This window comes from Xiphophorus couchianus, chromosome 13 (genome assembly GCF_001444195.1).
Source record: "Xiphophorus couchianus chromosome 13, X_couchianus-1.0, whole genome shotgun sequence".
Taxonomy (NCBI): Eukaryota; Metazoa; Chordata; class Actinopteri; order Cyprinodontiformes; family Poeciliidae; genus Xiphophorus; species Xiphophorus couchianus.
In genome coordinates, this window is record NC_040240.1 from 4,797,123 (window position 1) to 4,816,760 (window position 19,638).

Below are 19,638 nucleotides of genomic sequence, written 5' to 3' on the forward strand. Positions count from 1 at the left end.
ACAAAGCTGCTGCTATTTCACCCCCTTAAGGCTGGTCTTAATTGTTCGACGTGATATCTCCAGTCTGCCTCTCCTCTTTCTTTAACTGTTTTCTTCTCTCCCCTCCCTCCCTCAAGCTATTAGGGATTGGATTTGGAGCAGAACGATCCATTTAGTCTCTCTCCTCCACACCGATCCCTCTCTCCCTGCTTCCACACCTCCTCTGCAGGTTTGGCTCATCAAAGCCCAGGCTTAATCTGTCTATTTTTACCTGAAGGAATGAAAGGAAGGGATGAGGTAATGCTTTTCCTGTCCATCAAGTGGGCACCGGTGCATGGGAGGCTCTTCAGTTTGTGCGTGTAGCACAGGGGTTTAGCGCCACCATCTGGACTGAGAGCAGATGGCAATCTAAACTGCCTATCCTTGAAGAAATTAATATAAGCACATTGAGATACAAGGTTCCTTCCCATTATAAATATTTAATACTTTTTCCAGATTGTGAAGTTCCTTTCATTTTAATTACGTTCTTAAATTGTAAATACAAATGTTCACTGAAGCCTAATGGATGATAAAGTAAGCAAGGAAAAAATAATGGTAGGTATTTTACTCAGGTAAACAGGAAGAAACACAGGAGAAAGGAGGATAGGAATGAGAAATGAACAAAGTAACTTAATTTGTTCCAAGGTATGAAGAAAGGATGGAGAAGGAAGGAACAATTGAAAAAAAGAAGGAAAAATTGAGAGAAAAGAGAAACAAATTGAGAAAGGAAGGAAAAAGAAGAACAAAGAATGTACGAAAGAAAATTTTGAAAATGATTGACACGATATGGGTCTAAGTTTAAATTCTGCTTTTCGACTTCAGAGAAGTCATATTTTGATCGAGGGAAAGCAAAGCGCCGCCTGGTGGACATAAACAGAGACTGCCAATGCTACAAGTGAAAGAATTTTAATTGAACAATAATAAAAGTTGTGAAATCTGACGGTTGTGTTAATGATTCCTATTCAAAAACAGAGAAATGTAACGGTGACGGTGCAGTCACAGGGTAGAAAATGTCTTTTCATGACTTCTGAAAAAAAAATTGATTGACAAAATTACTTTGCGAAAAAGGCCACAGAGCTGAGATATTCTTTCAACAGTATCCTCTTTCTTACCGTTTTACTACAGCCCTTTAGAAAGTTGATCGTTTTCACATTCTCTCAGTTTTCTGTTTGTTTTAAACCGGTTCTGGGAGCACGACTCTCCTTAAGCGTTTCATAAAACCACCACACCAGTTTTGCTCCTTGCATAGAGCAGTTGACGTTGCAGTAAAGCAACAATAACATTGCTTTTTAATAGTTTTTTTCTTTCTGCCACTGGGAATATTGCTCTGTCATTCAGAAGTAGAGATAAGTGAGCTGGTGTCTGCTGTACCTGAGAGCTTTCTACTTAGAGGAAACTATAGAACTGACTTCTTAAAATTTTGAATTGTAGTATAAGAAATTATTCATCTTTTATATATACGTTTTTAGAAAATGCTTCTTTACACCGAAGTATGCTCTAAAACAAAAGGCAGAGAAAACTGAATGAAGACTTTCTTTCTTCCCCTGCACTTTAAGGCACAGAAGCAGCAGGCGATTCACAACATCTTGATAGAACCATCAAACCAGGCATAAGAACATGGAGTCTGTTATTTAGTCGTCCTTGTTGTGTCCATTGCAGTTGTTGGGTCGACCGATGCAGCCGCGACGAGGATGATCCTTAAAACTGAGGCAATCCACAGAGAAGTGTGGACGTTTCTCTATGAGACACTGAAGCTCGTCTAGGGAACAGGAAGAGACAAAAACAGGTTCAAGAGATTTAGGAAGTAAGCTGCAGCGTAAAGCACAGCATGCGATTAATTAACAAAGATCCTGTCACATCAACAGATTAGAATCTCTGTTTCACACCTGCGGATCTGAAATTTTCTGGATTGTTTTAAAGACGAACAAGATTTATAGCGTGATAGAAAGAGTAGCTGCGTTTCCACTGACCATAAAATTGCGCAAATTGGAATTATAAAGATAAATTAGCTTAGTGGAAAGGCGTCAAATTTGAGGCTGGGGGGGAAGACAGGTTTTTTTCAATAAAGTTTTTACACTAGGAAGAGGTGGTTTTTGCACCGAAATTAGCGAATTTCACAAAAACTCCAACTGAACAAATTTTCAGATCACACAAGTTGTGTGATCAACAACTGGATGTTACTACTGGTGGGAAAAGATGAAGATGATAGGAAGTGGTCATAGAATGATGGCAAGGTATGTTTTTTAATCGACTTATCACATGAACAAACTTATTCACGTGTGATTTTAAATTGCGTTTCTTATTTCATGGAATAAGCGAATGTTTTTTGACATTAGCGCAATGCCAACAAAGTGCTCTGCACATTTGTAAAGGAAACCCTGTGAAAAACAGCATCAACACTTTGCAGAAATAGTAGGTGGTCAGTGTAAAATCCCTAGCAGATGGCATTTATCTTCTTCAGTAAGGACAAGAAAATGTTAAGTTATAATATTAAGCTCAGACGAAGACATGGGGACACGTTGACACAAACCGTCTCACATGGTTTCAATTATGCAATGTACCTGAAAATGCTACATATTAGTAGCATTTGTATTCAGTCGAAGGTTTTCAGTGCGAGTCTCTCCAGAGTCACAGTGAGGCTTTTATTACATAAAATCCCAATAAATAAATAAAAAAGGGAAGTAAATTATTAGTAAGGCAGAAAATGACAAAGTCTTACCATAAGTGATCTTTGCTGTGTGTTGAGCTTCAAGTTCAAGGAACAGAGGAGAGAGCTCCACCTCCTTTACTCCCAACATTATTTCTAAGATGACGGCCAGGTCGTCTCCTGCGACTCCCCCGCTGTCCTCCTCGTACAGCTGCAACACGACGACGGGTCGTTTTAGCACAGTGGCCCAAATGACCCGCGCAAATACCAGCAGCGCCACGCTGAGGCTGCTGTTCTCACCTGGAAGGCCAGCTTTAATGTGTCCATGGGTTTATGAGGCCGCTTCACAGCAGACAGAGCGGTGACGTAGTGTCTGACGTCTATCTTTCCGTCTCCGTCCTGATATAAAAGACGAATTTAGTCAAACACAAAACAGGAAGTGCAGCACATCTGGAAAGTATTCGCAGCGCTTCACTTTTTCCACATTCTATGTTACAGCCTTATTCTGAATTTTGCTCTTTCCTCAAAATTCAACACACTAATACTCCGTTATGATTATGTTAAATGGTATGTTTGCCAAAGTTGTAATAGTCTGGGGCTTGTCATTATGGTTTAGTTTTGTTTCATTGTGATTTTTTGTTTGACTAATTCAGTTAGTTTTAATTAGTTTTTGCTATTTTTTTTTTATTAGTTTCTATTAAATATTGTTTAGTTCAGTTATAATAGTAGTTGTAGATTTTTCAACGACTATTTTGGTGCCCCTAAAAATTCTGCACCAAATTTTTAGGTGCAGAATTCAGAAAGGTCAAAGTATTGTATGGTGATTATTTGTGCATGGATTGGGTAATGAACAGTGAGCAGAAGGTACCAATTTAAAAGAATTTATTCAGTTATTGTTGAACAAGCAACTGCCTGGTTTTGGCAGTTGGTTGCCAAAATTGCTAAAATTTTGGCAACCAACCATTTTGGCAATTTCACATTAGTTTGAAAGTTTAATAAATAGATTCATCAATACGAAAACAAAGGACACATCTTTAATTTCAGTATGTTTTAGTTTTAGAAACGCACAATGTAGTTCCACTTAGTTATAATTTTTTCCCTTCTATTATTGTTTTTATTTATTTCAGTAAACGAAAATGTTTTCTCAATTTCAATTTGGTTATTTCGTTAGCTTGAGTTATTGTTGACAACCTTTTTATTCACTCTTGGTATGAGGGGGAAAAAAATCTATCCTTTTTTGCCTCTAGCTTATTTGTGATTTTCTTGAGTTACCTCTGGATATTCTGGACACTCACTGATATTTGAAGTAGTTTAATTTTGGAAGATGTTGCCTCTGTCCTTCCACACTGACCTGATGGAAGAGGTTGTGGACTTGTCTGAGCGTGTCTGTAACTGGAAGGCTGAGAAACTGGGCAAAGCCCTCCAGTCCCAGTCTGTCCCCCTGCAGCTTGGCGGCCCTGCTGGCCTCCTGTTGCAGCCGGTCGCCTCCGCTCCCTGACTTTAACCTGTCATGTTGAGAACAAGAGGGAAAAAGCTCTGACATATACACCTGTTTTTATTTCTGTTTCAGACTATTTGGTTTCGCCATTATCAGTAATTGTGATGAATGGATTATTTGATATAATTAACTAATGGATTAATCATTACCTGGAGTAAACAGTCAAAAAAAAAAACAACATACCCAGAGGAGTAATTCAGCCAAAACCATACAGACATGTATGCATATTGCATTTAAGACTAAAAAAAACAAAACACTTGGTGACTTCACCAGATTCAAACTCTTAAAGAAAATCTCCTATTAAGCACCTTTTGCTATTTAATGATTAATTGCTTAATCGACAAAAATAGTCAACTGATCAGTACAACTGTGTGTTGATGTTAAATGAAGCAGAAAGGGCAGAAGGGAACCTTTCACATGTTGATGTTAGAAGTATTTTTTTTGTAGACACGTTCACTAAAATAACAGTGTGTCATTGTATTTTAGGCAATAAAATGTTTCTTATTTTAAAAATAACTTTAAGTAATCAAAAGAAAAATCTGCAGAATGTGTCCATTTATTTGGTCCGATTATTGATTATTAACAATTCTTGAAATTGTTAGTTGAAGCTCTAATTATTAATATAGAAATTCATTTTACAAAGCAAAATACACTGGGAATTATTATTCCTACGTTTCAAAGTGAGTTAATTGTATGCTGGACATTAATAATAATAATATTTTTGTTAATAAAGGGAAAAACAACAGGATCTGCTTTTGAATACACAACTACTTCATACATCCATTCAGTTAAAGCTATACCTAGTAGCAAGAATTGTATGGAACGCTTCAATTTATGACATAACCACCATTACATCCCAATATTTTAGTTATACATACATCTTAGATCAGTTGATTACTTGGCGAGAAACACCTGCAGATTTAGCAAACGTAAAGTTCCAGTAATGGCCCTGTGAGAGTGTGTTTCTCTCCTTCCACCAGCAGGGGTCAGTGTTTCTTCACGTTGATCCTCTCCCCAGCCCATTCAACAGGTCCGCTCTCTCTCCCCTGCCTCTCACTCACCCCAGTTGGCCCAGCAGCTGGTTGAAGTGCAGCAGGCTGGTGCAGTCGTGTATTCTCAGTGGGCCGTGTGACAGGATGATGTCCCGGTCGTCGAAGGACAGGTCTGTGAGGGGAACCTCCAGCGCCCTTCCAGGACAGAGCACACATTTGAACGTACATGAGAGAAAAACGGAAAGTGGGTTTTTAAACTTGACTCAAACATAAGCAGACGACCTGCTCCTCGGTGTTTGCGCAAACACGGCTGCACGCGAACTCACTCGGCCATGATCTTCCTGACGTTGCTGGCGAACAGAGCAGGGTTTTCCCTCTCCTTCACTGACGGGTGGTAGATGGGTAAATACTGCAGAAAACAGTGAGAGGAGGTGAGCCGCACTGTAATCGCAGCACACTCAGAAAATTGTCGCTTTTTCAGCGCTCACCTCGATCTCTACAGAGTTGTGAGGCTGACACAGAGTGAGCCACAAAATCTTAAACCTGAAGAAGAAGAAAACATAACTAGATAACTGACGTTTCGTAGTGTTTGTGTTCATTTTGATAGGAAACAGATTACTGGTGTTTCTAATCACAAATATAGCCAATCAAAAGTATTCACACCTTTTCCTTTCTCATGTTTTGTCACATTATGACCAAAAACTTAAATGACGTCGTAGGAATAGATGTAACTGTCACAAAGTAGAGCATTAATGATGAAATGTGATAAAGTAATGGGGTTTTTTACATATAAAAATCTGACAACTGTGGAATATGATTATATGAAGTCTCCCTTGATTTCTAATGAAATTTACTGCAAATAGTCCAACAATGTGCTATTTAATGTAAATCCAGCTGTTCTTTGGAGGCTTCAGAGGTTTGTTAGAGAACATTAGTGAACAAACAGCATCATGAAGATGAATAAACACGGCAGACTACAATGGAATAGTTTAAATCTAAGCACTTCATATGTTGGGACGGCCAAGTCAAAGTCCAGACCTAAATCCTACCGAGATCCTTTCAGATGACTTGAAAACCAATGTACACGGATGCTCTACAAATAATCTTAACTTTTAACAAAAACATTTGATGAAAAAAGATTGTTATATTTTTAAAACTGGTAGACCAACGGCAAAAGATTTAGATCGGGTGAATAAAAACACGTTCCGGTTTTATTTGTAAAATACGCTGAGACAATGTCTAACTTTACTTCCACCTCAAAATGGTGTTGGTATGGTGTGTAAAATCGAAGTAAAAGGAGTTACAGGTTGTGGTTCTGATGTAAAAAGGTTCAAGAGGTGTGAAAACGTTTGCGCCGTAACCAATTATACACAGGTCTGTCAGGAATCATCATGCACAGAGAGAAACTCACGCTCCAGGGCCGCGCCACGTCCACGAGAAAGTGTCCTGCAGAGATGGAAGAAATATGTTACAACACATACAACAGGATCCTTTCTGAATATTTTGGACCACTTTTTACCAGTTATTCAAAACGTATGAAAAATATATTCCTCCTATTGCTATATTTAGCATGCTACCAGCAAATGGTAGCTGAAATTAGCGAGGCAAATAAATAAACAAACAGGGCTGGCAGCTGTCTCGAAAGTCAGGGCGGTGACTAAACAGAGAAGTTGGAACAAAGACTTTCGAGGGAAGCGGACATGCAAACCTTGGTAATGCCAGCTGCATCATTTATGAGCGCGTGAGGAGAGGCGCCGGAGGCGATGGCGGGGGAAGGAGATATGACACCTGTCGGTGCACGTCTGCGAGCGCGAGGGGCGAGAAACAAACGGGTGAAATATCATCCCGCTGGAACACGACGTCAGTCGACACAAGAGGGGAAACGCACCCCGACACGACAAACGGCAGCCATTACATCAGAGGCGGCTCGGAGTGTACGAAGTGTGAGGTCGCGGTCAGACCGGGTCGCGGGTCTGAAGGTAGACATATGGAAGGATGAAAGAAGACGCTCACCAGTTTGTTTGGGTATCGCAGCACCACTGGCTGCACTGGGAGTCCTGGGATGAAAGCACCTTTTAAACACAAACATGAGAGAAAAATAAGAGTAAAAACACACAAAAAAAACATACCCTCACCCACACAGGATTGGATTAACCTAACAGACAGCTTCCCTGTTGGCACTTTAATGTACCCTGATGATGACAGATGAGCTGAACAGCTACATGCAGTATTAATGGCTTCAGGAAAGACCTTTCCAAGCTTCTGTGTGCCTTTCGAAGGCTTTATTATGTGAAAATAAACAGTCAAACAGGCTACATGTATAATTCATCTGCAGGTCGTTAATAAAAGATATACAGTAACATTCATTTTTCACCTAAATCGAAATCTTATATAACAGGAGAGCTACGGTTTCCTCATCTCTGTTCACTACTGCGGTCAAAGCAAAAAACATTTGTTAAATTTATTCAAGGCTTTAGCTTTATTATCAGGTAGATCTGACTAAATATGATTTAAGCAGCAGTCATGAATTGCATTCAGTTGAGAGATAAGGCATAAACAAAGCAAATATTTTACATAGTTTCTGGTAGAGCAGCTGATTGGAGATTCAGCAAACTGTCTAAACAGCACTGTGCTGCTACAAAATGCTAAAAATTGAATATTAAGCTAACTCACTGGGTAGCTAATCATTGAATGGGGATTCTCTCCTTGCAGTCCTAATCAGATATCCCTACATATCCATTTTGGTTTACCATCTTTGACCTTTATAAGGTTATAATACATAACAAATTTGCTTACTTTGTGTATTTAGCTTGTTAATAGAATTACGGGTAATGTCGAACATTTTGTTAAACAAATCTGTGTTCTTCTAGTCAAGTCAAGTTTATTTCTATATCACATTACAGCTACTAACAAATTGTATTATTACAGGATTGAACCTTGAGAACTTGCCTATTAACACAAAGTAGTTCCTGTTCTTTACGCAAGATCTGATCCAGCTAAGTTCTGGACCAGAGAGTCCAAACTATCTCCTCAAATGTGGGTCAGAACTAAAAAAAAAAAATTGTAACAGAATGTAATATGTTTTTAAAACTATACAGTTGAATTAAATTACATGTCAGATATAAGTATTGTTTGTCCATTTATTGACTATGAAAACTAAACTGGTACACCATGGGTACGAAGTGGTTTTCAAAATTAAGAAGAAATAATTAAAAGTGAAGAAAAACCTCTTGAATTTAGGAAAGGACATAGAAAGCAAAAGCACATCTACCCAAACACACACACACAAACTCCACACATAGCTGGTGTGCTGAACCAAGAGATAAAACAGGAGGAGACATGACCAGAGAGGATTGGAAGCACACAGCAGAATGATCAAGTTGGCTTTAACCCACATATACGCAAACACAGCAAGAGCTGTACCAACCCACAGGGCTTACTGGGAAAGACTGAATAACAGACTGGAAAAAAGGGGATTAAAACGAGCTGGCATCAGACAATAGCTGACCACATAACGCCCCTCATGCGCCCACACATACACACGGACGTTAGCGGAAAAACAAGTCTGATAAAAGAAAGCAAAGGGTCGGACTTTTAAGTACGAAGCAGCAGGACGCCAAACGTCCCCGCCTGCTGGGTTTAATTTGTTCTGACATAAACGCTGGGAGCTGGTTGCAACGGAGTCAGAATCCATTCACAAATAATCATGTAAAAGTCCAAACAAACTAAATTAAAGGGTGTCTGCTGTAATGCGGACACACATTTTATTGGAAATCAGCCGGAACGCCAAATAAAACGGTTCTGCTTTGGTTTGCGCAGTAAATGCATCACCTGCTGCTCTGGATAAAAAAACAAAACCTACTTCTAATGTGACAACAGAGATGAATATTTTCTGTTTTACTCCTATGGATAAGAGTAAATCAGTCTTGTACTGAAATGGACTGAAAGGCCACTTGGCAAGGAAGAAGCCATTACTCCAAAAGCAGCATAAAAAAGTCAGATTGCACTGAGGGACAAAGACCCTAGTTTTTAGCAGACATGTCTCAGTGTCATAAATAGGCCTGTTGCTACAACCAATAAATCAATTAATTCCATGATCAATTAAAACAAGCTCAATAATTTCCATCTGCATGATTTATTATTCTTCTCTTTTCTGTTTCTACCAAAAACTAGACAACAAAAGTCTGGTGCATTAGCCTCAACAAAATTGTCCCTTTTTTTATTTTTTGAAGGACTTCAAAATTCATTTGTTGTTAAGGTTATTTTGGATGGTTAAAATGTCTTCCAGCTCCAGTGTTGAATGTTAATTAAAATATAAAGTTTCATAATATTTGAGAATTTAATTCTAATTTGTCTGATTTAATCTCACACAAAGAAAAACATTTGTCCTTTTTATACAGTGTATGTGACAGTACCTCCAGTTTTTTTTTACAATTTTGCGATCATGGAAATTCACACAAAATCAAAAGATCATCGCATATTGCAAATTTTCTGCAAAAATTGTGAAAAACATTGGGTTTAATTGACTGCTAACTCCCACCTGCAGGTGGCAGTATGTCTTACTCAGTCTTACCACACTGCTGCCTTAAGCAAACTTGATGTCAAGTTGTAGTCTGTGGTCGTTATAGCGAGTAACAAAAATCAAACTAATTACGTTCTTTAAAGAATAAACATGTCTGTGTTCAAACTGTCTGCTTGAAGAAAAAAAATACTGTAAAATTCCTTGCAACTATTTATAAAATAGCACCACAAAATCCATGATTTTAATTGGAAAAAAAAAAAAATCAAAAAAAAAATTACAAAATCCTGGAGGGACTGATGCAAATGCACTGTTTTCATTTGCTTTGAGAGTTTAAGAATGAGGGTCAAAAATAACTTCCTATAATATTCTGGTCATGTTATAGCAGGTAGGGGACTGAAAACATACCAGCCTTGAATAAGATGAGACCCGACCTGTTGGTGCACGTCCCCTCAGGGAATATCATGATCTAGAACAAGGAATTTAACATTAGTAAAGTAAACACGTAGAAACACGGGGGAAAATTCTTTAGTTTCTTTGACTGCGTTTGAAGTTCGACCTGTGGGTGTGAGTGTGTGTGTGTGTGTGTGTGTGTGTGTGTGCGCGCGAGTCGGCGGGTGTGAATACAACACCTGGGGCCACTTTCCTCCAGACTGGGCTCTACGTTTGATCTCCTCCACAGTTTTTCTCCTGGAGCTCTGATCCGACCGGAATACCAACACGGGCCTGATGTAGCTGATCAGAGCTGGGGGAGGCCGTGATGAAGAGATGCATTTTAGAAGCCAATATGAGAGAAAGAAAAAAAATCTAAATTATTAAGAAGGAAAACATGTGATTAGAAATGTAAGAAAATGCAGCAAAAAATACTACAAGGACCAAACATACATAGGACTACTTCTAATTTTACAAAAGCAAGTTATAACCTTAAAAAATAATATAATCAAAGTAGCAGTGATGTACTTATTATTTTAAAAAAACTTTTGCAAAGAGTGTTTGGTAAAGAGCTTTAACGCTGACTGAGAAAGAGTTTAGTTTCCTCAAAACTGTAGGACTTTTTTTAAGGGAGCTGCCTTGTTGCTGACTCCTACAAATAATAGATAAAAATCTTTTTCACCATCCAGGTTACTGAAAACACTTGGAACTGAAGACTGTAAGTTAGTAACTCTGAGTATCAGTGAGGCGCTCAAAGTGAAGTCAGAAGAAGCAAATAGGTGAATTTATGTATGAAGGGCCGAAACAATTAATTGAATTAATTGCCATCAATTATTGAAATAATCATCAACTTATTTAACAATTAATTAATTCTTAACTGAAGTATACAGACAAAAAAAAAAAAAAAGCCATTTGCTGAAAAAAATGAAGACAAATATATGGATATATACATTTTGCATTTAAGATAAAATCACCTTTGTCTGTAAATATGTTTTACCCAGAACTCCTCAAGTGGAACAGATTTAGTTTCATCTGGTTCTAGTACATTAATGGGCAGCGATATTAGTGCAGTTTGGGCAATGAAGTGTTTATTTCCTTTTTGAAAAATGGAATTTAATCATTTGTTTGTTTGCCTCTTTTAATTATTGATTAAAATAATTAATCAATAATTGTTGTTTTGATTGATTGCTGATTTTTTCAGCAATTATTGATTGCTGCAGAAACTTGTTAATCACCGACTCATTCAAGTCAGGTGTCAGAAGGGATTCACCTAATAAATACATTTATTTATTGATTAATATATTGCATGTGGTTGCTTATTTATTTGTTTGTATCTAGTCATTTTGAACTATTCACTCTTTATTATTCACTCTTAGGTGTATATATATTTTACAAACATTGTATTTATCACCTAAGATGGAGTAGCTTTCAACAAATAAGCAATTTCCCCTTGGGGATCAATAAAGTATATTTTATTCTAATAAGTTTCTAATATCTAGTAAAAAAAAAAGATTGAGGTTTTAAGCATTTTTGTGCCAATTTTGTATCCAATTAATCGATTATTTGGCAGACTAATCGATTACTAAAACAATCGTTAGTCGCAGCCCTAAGGACGTGTAGATGTGTTGAGAGACTAGATTCTTTAAACCTAGATTTCCATACAAATACTGTACTCTTCTTCCCTTTTTTTCATTTTTCCTTTTGTAAGCATGGAAATGTCAATGACTCACTGCCCCAGACTGGGATGCTCCGGCTCTCCAGCTTGGCGACAATGGAGCACATGGTCATGGTGACTGGGATTGCGTCGAAATAGGAGGAATGCGGGGCTACGGTGAGGATGGGAACTTCAGAAGGCGGCGCTCGCTCCCCTTTCACTTTGATCCAATGGAAACCACCACAGAACCACATGGCTCGCATAATGACCCGAAGACAAAGATCTATTATTCTGACAAAGCAAACGTTTTATGCATTTATTTCTTTTTGTCAGACCTAAAGACGTTACAACCCGCCTTTGATAAATGTTTCTTACTGTACCAACTGGCGCCAACACACCTCCTCCACCACGACTGTGGATCGGGGACAAGCTCAGAACGTCCCAGCGAAGCCGTGAAGGCGAAAGGCCACGCCAGCAGCATGAAGAAAGAGACCAACAGCAGCCGGACTGGAAAAACTGTAACTGACATGAGTCCGATCTGGAGACGAGAGAGAAAAGACACAAAAATACAAATAATCAACAAATTACTGCGGCGCTGCTACACGGTGTAAACCCAGTGCCTTGCAACAATGTTCACACCTGATGAACTTTTCACATTCCTGTCATAAAACAACCTGAAACGTTGACTTCATTTTTGTCCAAACTTGTTTCATTGGTTTGTTTTTGAAGTGATTCTGTTGTGTCACATTTCAATGTCTGATTTACATTGGTTAATTTCCAGTGAATTATTCCTTTTGTTCATGTCAAGTTATTTCAGTGACCTTGTAGGTTTTTGTGGTCCTTAACAAACACTTTTGGTCATGTGTGTAACTTTCTCTGTTTTTTGGTATGAGGACCTTTGCAAGTGACTGTAAATAGCTCAAACTAAATGTGCATGACACATTCGTATACAGCAGAGAAATGTGGCTGTACATCCTGGAGGACAAGGAGGAGGAAACTCACATTCCTTCTGAGCCTTCAGGAAGGAGCAAACACTCATCCATCAACAGATCCCTTCTAACACCATATGTTTTGAGCATGCAGATTTTCAAGTGTATCACATATTTAGCTAAACCCTAGGTCATAACAGTCGCAATAAATCTTGTTGGTGCAGATAACATGCAAGTAACTCAGAAATGTCATCAATCTGTTCAGCCTGACTCTTTTCCAGGATGTTCACTGGAAGTTACTGCAGTTACGTACACTAAAAAGTATTGTAAGTAAAAGCAATAAGGCCAGATGCACTATTAATACTAATCCTAGGTCTAAACTTACTTCTTGGGTTCACTCATACTAATTTGGATAGTGTTGCCAGGAATATGGGTGTCTGGGTCTCCATCTTGGTCTTGCTATCCCCTAGACCAGTGTTTAATTCCAGTCCTTAGGGATCACTGCCTTGAGTATTTTAGATTTGTCTTTGTTCCAGAACACTTGATTCAGATGATTGCATGACCCCCTCTGCATGCCATCAAGTGCTGCAGAAACTTGTTAATCACCGACTCATTCAAGTCAGGTGTGTGTCAGAAGGGATACGCTTAAAACATGCAGGGTAATGGTCAATGAGGACTGGAGTGGAGAAACACTGCCCTAAACCCGATTTTGTATAAGTTGTAGACAATGGACAGATGAACTCTTTGCCTTACCTCTATGTCTTGAGCTAAACTTAAAGGCTTTGCAAAAGAAAGTCAAGTACCAAGCTCATGAAGCCCCTCCCCTCACCTCCTGAAAAATCCCAGATTTTAACAATAGCATTGTCTAGGACTGGACTGTGAAATACAGCAAAATATCTCTTTCAACTGTCCAAAAGCACATGTTGATATTCCCTTTGACTTAAAGCATTCCCCAATTTTAAATTAATTTAAATTAAGCCATAAAGTTTGCAAACCACCTGTTTTGAGTTTAATGCCTGTTTGTTCCATGAAGACTTTCCATATTATAGTGAAACGAGCAATGATCAGGAACTAAAACACATCCCTTGTGCAATCCCCAAAGGAAGGGTGATCAAGTTGGAGGAGTTTGTCTTGCCACAGAGAGATCAATGACCAGAGAGAGTTCAGCTCTGCAAACCTTATGGTTGCAAAGGACATAAAGCTATCATAGATGTATATTTTTCTAGCACGCGATGTACTCTGTGGTCCTCGAGGGACACGGAAAAAGATCAGGTAGAAGTGACACTCCCATCACTTGAATAAGTAAAAAGATGAATCCTTTGTTCCATTGAGCTTATCACAATATCAAGGCAACAAAGAGGGTTTTTTTCCAAAAGGCAGGCCTTTTGGCAGTGATTTTTTCTCCCACAATGTTGCCTTTTTTAACGTAACGTAAGCAGTAGCTGCAGAAGAAACCCGCTGACTAAGCTGTCATTCCTTGTCTCTTTCGGTGTGATGAAACAGACGTGGTGCCGTGGATAAATTACCAGAGTCCCAGCTTGCTGAGTAAATTCAGACTGTGTGACATCTCTGGCTTCCTCCGGTTGATTGCCCTCCCTCAGTTCAATCTTCTCATCTCCCACTCTGATTGCTCTCTTCCCCTCTTTACACCTTAAAGGATCTCAGGTCCCCAGAGTCTTCCTCTCCTCAACCATCAGCCCATCAACCCCTCACTCCCCATCGCCATCTGCTCCACCACACGTTCATCTATCACTCTGCTCTCCTCCTACTTTGGAATGACGAGCTTGTTGTCACCGCCCCTGGGAGTCGTATCTAAGCTCCTCTTCCTTCCTCTGCCATCTTTCCATTCTTCGTGATGCATGTCTGGATGTGGAGGACCCAGGTGTGTGCTTCGGGGCTGTATTAATAAATAAACACCACCGGGTTGATTTATGAAGCTCAAACACTCTTCCCGACTCTCCACCCCTCCCGGCTCCCTGCGGTTGAGCGTCATGGTTGGAGCTCGACAAATCCGTCTGGGGTGCTCCGCTTGACATTTTCTCTGGAGGTGGTAAAAGAATGAGCTGCTGAAGAACAGATTGAAACTGAATTTTATAGGGAACAGATATCAAAAGGCTTATTTGAAATTCGCAATAATAATATACTTACGCACTTTTAGCAGCCTATTAAAATCAGAATGTCAGGTTTCAAGTTCAAGGAAAACTGCTTTTTCCTGTTTAATGTTGCAAATCCCAACAGCAACATTTGGGTTAGGGCCCAGCTGTGAGAAACATTTTCTTTCCTTTCTAGCTTGACAATATTTATTTTCCAGTGGGAATAAAGGAAGCATCAAGTTCTCCAGAAGTTCCTTTAAACACTGGCGAACTCAGACTCTGGGACCACACTGGTACCAGCAGATGGCTTGGCTCCCAAAATCACAGAGGAAACGTTACAATGGAACTAAGGGTTTGATTCTGTGCCTCTCCGCTCTTCCTTTAGACTCTGGGACCTTAGTGTCTTTGTTCATTCCACTCAACTTTCCATTACCATGTTCACATTTCGCATATTGTAATCAGCCAGATTATTTGGCAATCACCTTTTGTGCCTTACGCTCCTAAAGGAGGAATACAGTGACCGCCTGTTGGGTAACTATCCAGAGATGCAAACGGTAAGAGGAAAAGTTTAGCTTCTACCTTTTATCCTCACCATCTTGTTTGTTTTTGACGTGGAAGGCGTGTTTACATGCAACTCCACACGTGTGGGCAAGTGGAAAAACGGCTTTAGAAAGTCGGTGGCGGAAGGTGTGAAGCAGACACGTGATGGGTGAGCTGCTGCTGTCAACTGTTAGCAATCATCTCCTGCGGGCCTGAACGGAAAAACGACCCGTTCCTGGCAATAACGGAGGAAAGGGGCGGGAAAAGCATCCTGCTAGTCGAGGGGAAGTGGCCAAAAGCCTGCAGCAGGGTTTTTCTGCTCATCTCAGCAGAACGGTCGACTTTTAAAGGATCGGTTTTGCCAGCGTTACTGCCAACTTGCTGAACATTTACACATTCCACTCAGAGGGAAAACGAACTTCTCTAAGCTTGAAGCATAACTTTATTTCTCCCTTTAAAAGGAACTGAAGTGTGAAAAGGTGTTTTATTTAAATTTGCATGGAAGTTGATGCAGTTCCTCGTTTACTGAACACACATAAATGATGTGTGTTCAGGGGATCGGCGTGCTGTCGACCCATGATGTTAATCATGAAACATGTGGCTCCTCCATAGTAGAAGAAGCCCCAACTACTCTTAGAGCATTTGGGAGCATGCTGGGTCTCCAGCCGGAACTATTGATGACAAGACACCGACAACATGCAAGCACTGAAAGTTGTTCAGACGCTGAAGGAGGCAACGAACGGTTGGATGTCTAGGGATACGTTGAGCTATATCACAATCGCAGTGCTCACTATCATTACCAAATGGGAAATGTATTACAGCAGTCCATGCATAGTCAAGCAGTATCCTAAGGTCAGAAGGGGCACGTTGTGTATCGTCTTGTGAGTTTTAGGTGTGCAACACGGGAAACCAGGAAGACGATCTTTGTCGTTTGAGGACTTCTTTAAAGAAAAATCATAAAAGATAAAATACAGATGTTAAAATGTTATCAGGAACAACATTTAGAGGAACGAGCTTCAGATTCTTCCCTAAACAGCCATTCCATTATTCTGTTGAAAATCATAGTGAAACATTTAACAGAGAATCAAGTAAGACAGAAGATGTATCCCTGGTGTCTATTTATACATGGATGCATAGGTAGTTGGATATTCTGTTATTTTCTAGGAGAATTACTCAAGAGATGATACAGTTCCAGATAAAAGTCAGCCTAATAAAGCTAAGAGTGTCAGTCTGTGGATATTTATAGCAGGTGCTCAGTTAAAATCAAATGCAAATATAGTAAACTGATGTTAAACTGTGGCTGTATCTTGCTCCAGGAAGAGAGTGGTAGCTGGGGTCCCGGTGAAACCACAAGTTTCAGATAAAACTCTGGCAGTTAAATTATGATTGACCAATTACTGATACCAGATCATAAAAAAGCAGCTAGTAGTGAAGCAGCACAGGTATCAGGTGGTATAACAGTGAATTCAGGTAACAGTAATGCATTTTTCACTTTTCCGGACTCAAAATGTAGGTTTTTTTTTTTTCTTCTTCCTCCCAACTTTTTTCATATCATTTTGGTCACTTGAGGAAAAATTATTTACCTCAAAGTATAGGAAAGTAGGTAGATTTTATTATCTGGATTTATCACCAATCATGAGAAAACTCCATGATTCAGCAGAGTAGTAAAAGGTTGTTCGCTTTCCCCCCCCCCCCCCCCCCCCTTCAGGCCGTAATGCTTACACTTGTCAAACTATGATTGTTTTTTTTTTTTTTTCAAGTTTGCGAGCTTTGACTCACCGATTAGGCTTTCCCTGGTTCACGCTGATTTTCTTTAGCGATGATATGTCGACTCCATTTTGGAGCAACTCGAGATTTATTTTTTCCAATTTATTCCAAGGACCGAATCGCATAAAGGAGAAACTAGTGAGCTGTGCTTTACTTGATAGTGGTAGCAGCTTTGAATCCATTAGAATTACAAGTTCATCCCTATCATCACATGAAGCTGCAGACCTTGTTTACTTTATTGAACTTAAAAACTGTGCATCTAATTAAGATGCACAGTTCGACGCATTTATAGAGCTATACGTTTTAAAAAACAGTGGAGAAAATTGTAAAAATGGTACAACTAAGAACGCAGCCATTTTTGGGTTGTTTTTGTTGTTGTTAAAATTAATTGGAGTCTATTTTTGGCATTATCCAAATTCTCATCATAAGATTTATTTTTCACAATAATGCTAAATGATTTATTCTTGATTTACAGAATAAATCAAGTAAAAAAATTTTTTTTAAAAACATTATTTGGACTATCAAGTATGTAATATTCCATTCTAATTTTACTTCATACCAGTTTGTGAAAAAAAGAATCTGTTTTAATGGATCTTGTTGGTAACTGAATTAATTTTGACCATGATCACCGACAGGTCCAGTTAAAACACCGCATCTTTCTATTCATTCTGGAACTTTCTCAAGCATCTTGTAGAAAGTACCGTAAAACTGACTATAAAATTGAGTTATTTTTAAATCGAACCTTTTCCACTGATTGTTTCTAACACTATTGAAATGCATTTTAGCACAAATTAAAGAGTGCTGAGAAAGTCTAAACGCTTTATAAGTGTACAGTGTTGAAAGTATTTTAATTCTGCATTAAAACTGTTATTGGCTGACTCCATCCAGCGAGTCCAGCTGTCACAGAAACCACAGAGGAAACACATTTCCTAGAAGGATGCAGCACTCCTCTTCGTCCAAGTCTCCATATTGTTCAGCATTCTTTACATTTTATTTCAGCAGAATGCGACCGGACACACAAAACTACTCGCAAAGTGTCTATCGCCTCATTCTGACACACAAAACATGTAACATTGGAGTAATTCCAACTGCAGAGGAACAAAAGTTGACATTTTAAAAATTTTTTCTCACCTTTATTTTGTCTGTCATGGAAAACTTCAGCTCGTGGACGAACGGGTTTCTGTCAGTCCCCGCAGGCGGACTGCTGGAAGTCTTCATTGTTATACGGTCAGGAATATATATATATATATATATATATTTCTATAGCCTATATATATCTATTTGAAAGGAAACTTTCAAATAGAAAGGTCCTGAATGTCTCGAAACCCAGCGGAGAGCTTTACCCCGCCTGCTGTGGTCGAAACTGATGCTGTCTGAGCGGAGAGCAGGGAGGATTCAGTCCGCCTCTAGCAAGTTATGCGGCGTTACCCACGCTTCCGGTTTGACTTCTTCCAAAATAAAAGCATCGGGTTTTCTTCGCATAAGCTGGCGGGGGGAAAAATCACCATCAGGGGCGGTTCAAAAAAATTGTTCTGAATGTAATATCAGTTATATTTTCAGTTGTACTATAAGGAGTTGTAAGTTTTTTCTTTTTGTTTTGCTTTTATGTTTATACAAAAAAGAAACATCCACACTAGGTTAAAATCTACAGAGAATTCAATATAATATTAAAAGCAATGTTTGTCATAAATATGACAGTAAGGAAATTCAGGTGTGCCAACAGCAAGTTATAAGTAAGTAGAAGAATCTACATTCAAACTAAGGTAAAAATTTTAAAAAGCAGAAAACGGGAATTGGACGGACTGTAAGAGCAAATGTACAACAAAGAAAAAAATAATACGTTACCGCTATTAAAATTAGTATACTCAAATCAAAATATGTAACTGAGTAGAGCTATTTTTTTAAATGTACGAGATGCGTATATTTGTGCGACAAAGGCAGCAACAGGCTACAATAATTTTAAAACGACTGCAAATATCAGTCTGCTTTTATTTTGAAAGTAACAAGAAAAGACCAAAATAAAAACAGTCTGTGAACAACTTATAGATGGCATTATTACAATTACATGAACTAGATGCACTTACTGCTCTGCTCTTAATCTTCTCATTAGTCTTAAAATCCTGATTGTGTGGATTAATAATTAATCATTCTTAAGTAGCATGACGTCAGAAACTGCTTGAGAGTTGTTGTTTCTTTTTGGTTTTTTTGTTGTTGTTGCTCACCCTAAATTATTAAATACACTGTTAAGGCACACACACATACATTTAGTTATTTCCAGATTATAACATTAGCTTTACTAGTTTTTATCTCTTCTATGTTTACCGTCCACCTGCTGGAGCTAATTGTGTTTTTTTATAGTCACTTTAATTATTATTTCTTACATTTTCTGTCTCTTTCAACCAGCTTCAGTCGGTTTCCATTTGGAAAAGTTAAAATGTATCTTAAGCTGACGTTGATAGTCGTTCACGGCGGGGGTTGGGTCTCAACTCGCTGTGTTGGCTTGCTGTCAGAGTTGAATTCTGACGGATTACAGTTTTTCCTCTGGGTGA

At 38.8% G+C, this 19,638-nt stretch overlaps 1 protein-coding gene across 2 annotated transcripts; it reads right to left on the reverse strand.

The window, feature by feature from the left end:
* Positions 1-908: 908 nt before the first annotated feature.
* Positions 909-18,482, reverse strand: lpcat1 (lysophosphatidylcholine acyltransferase 1). Of its 2 annotated transcripts, XM_028036970.1 has the most exons (15): positions 18,221-18,482; positions 14,459-14,752; positions 12,159-12,298; positions 11,837-12,051; positions 10,307-10,419; positions 10,083-10,143; positions 7,169-7,227; positions 6,567-6,601; positions 5,644-5,698; positions 5,482-5,564; positions 5,225-5,350; positions 4,017-4,170; positions 2,966-3,064; positions 2,738-2,876; positions 909-1,777 (listed from the first exon to the last, which is right to left on the reverse strand). In XM_028036970.1, the coding sequence occupies exons 3-15, from the start codon at positions 12,287-12,289 to the stop codon at positions 1,650-1,652; spliced, it is 1,398 nt and encodes a 465-aa protein (XP_027892771.1). In that variant the 5' UTR covers positions 12,290-12,298; positions 14,459-14,752; positions 18,221-18,482; the 3' UTR covers positions 909-1,649. The 2 variants fall into 2 exon arrangements, with proteins under 2 accessions (XP_027892771.1, XP_027892770.1); XM_028036969.1 differs by lacking the exon at positions 14,459-14,752.
* Positions 18,483-19,638: the final 1,156 nt, after the last annotated feature.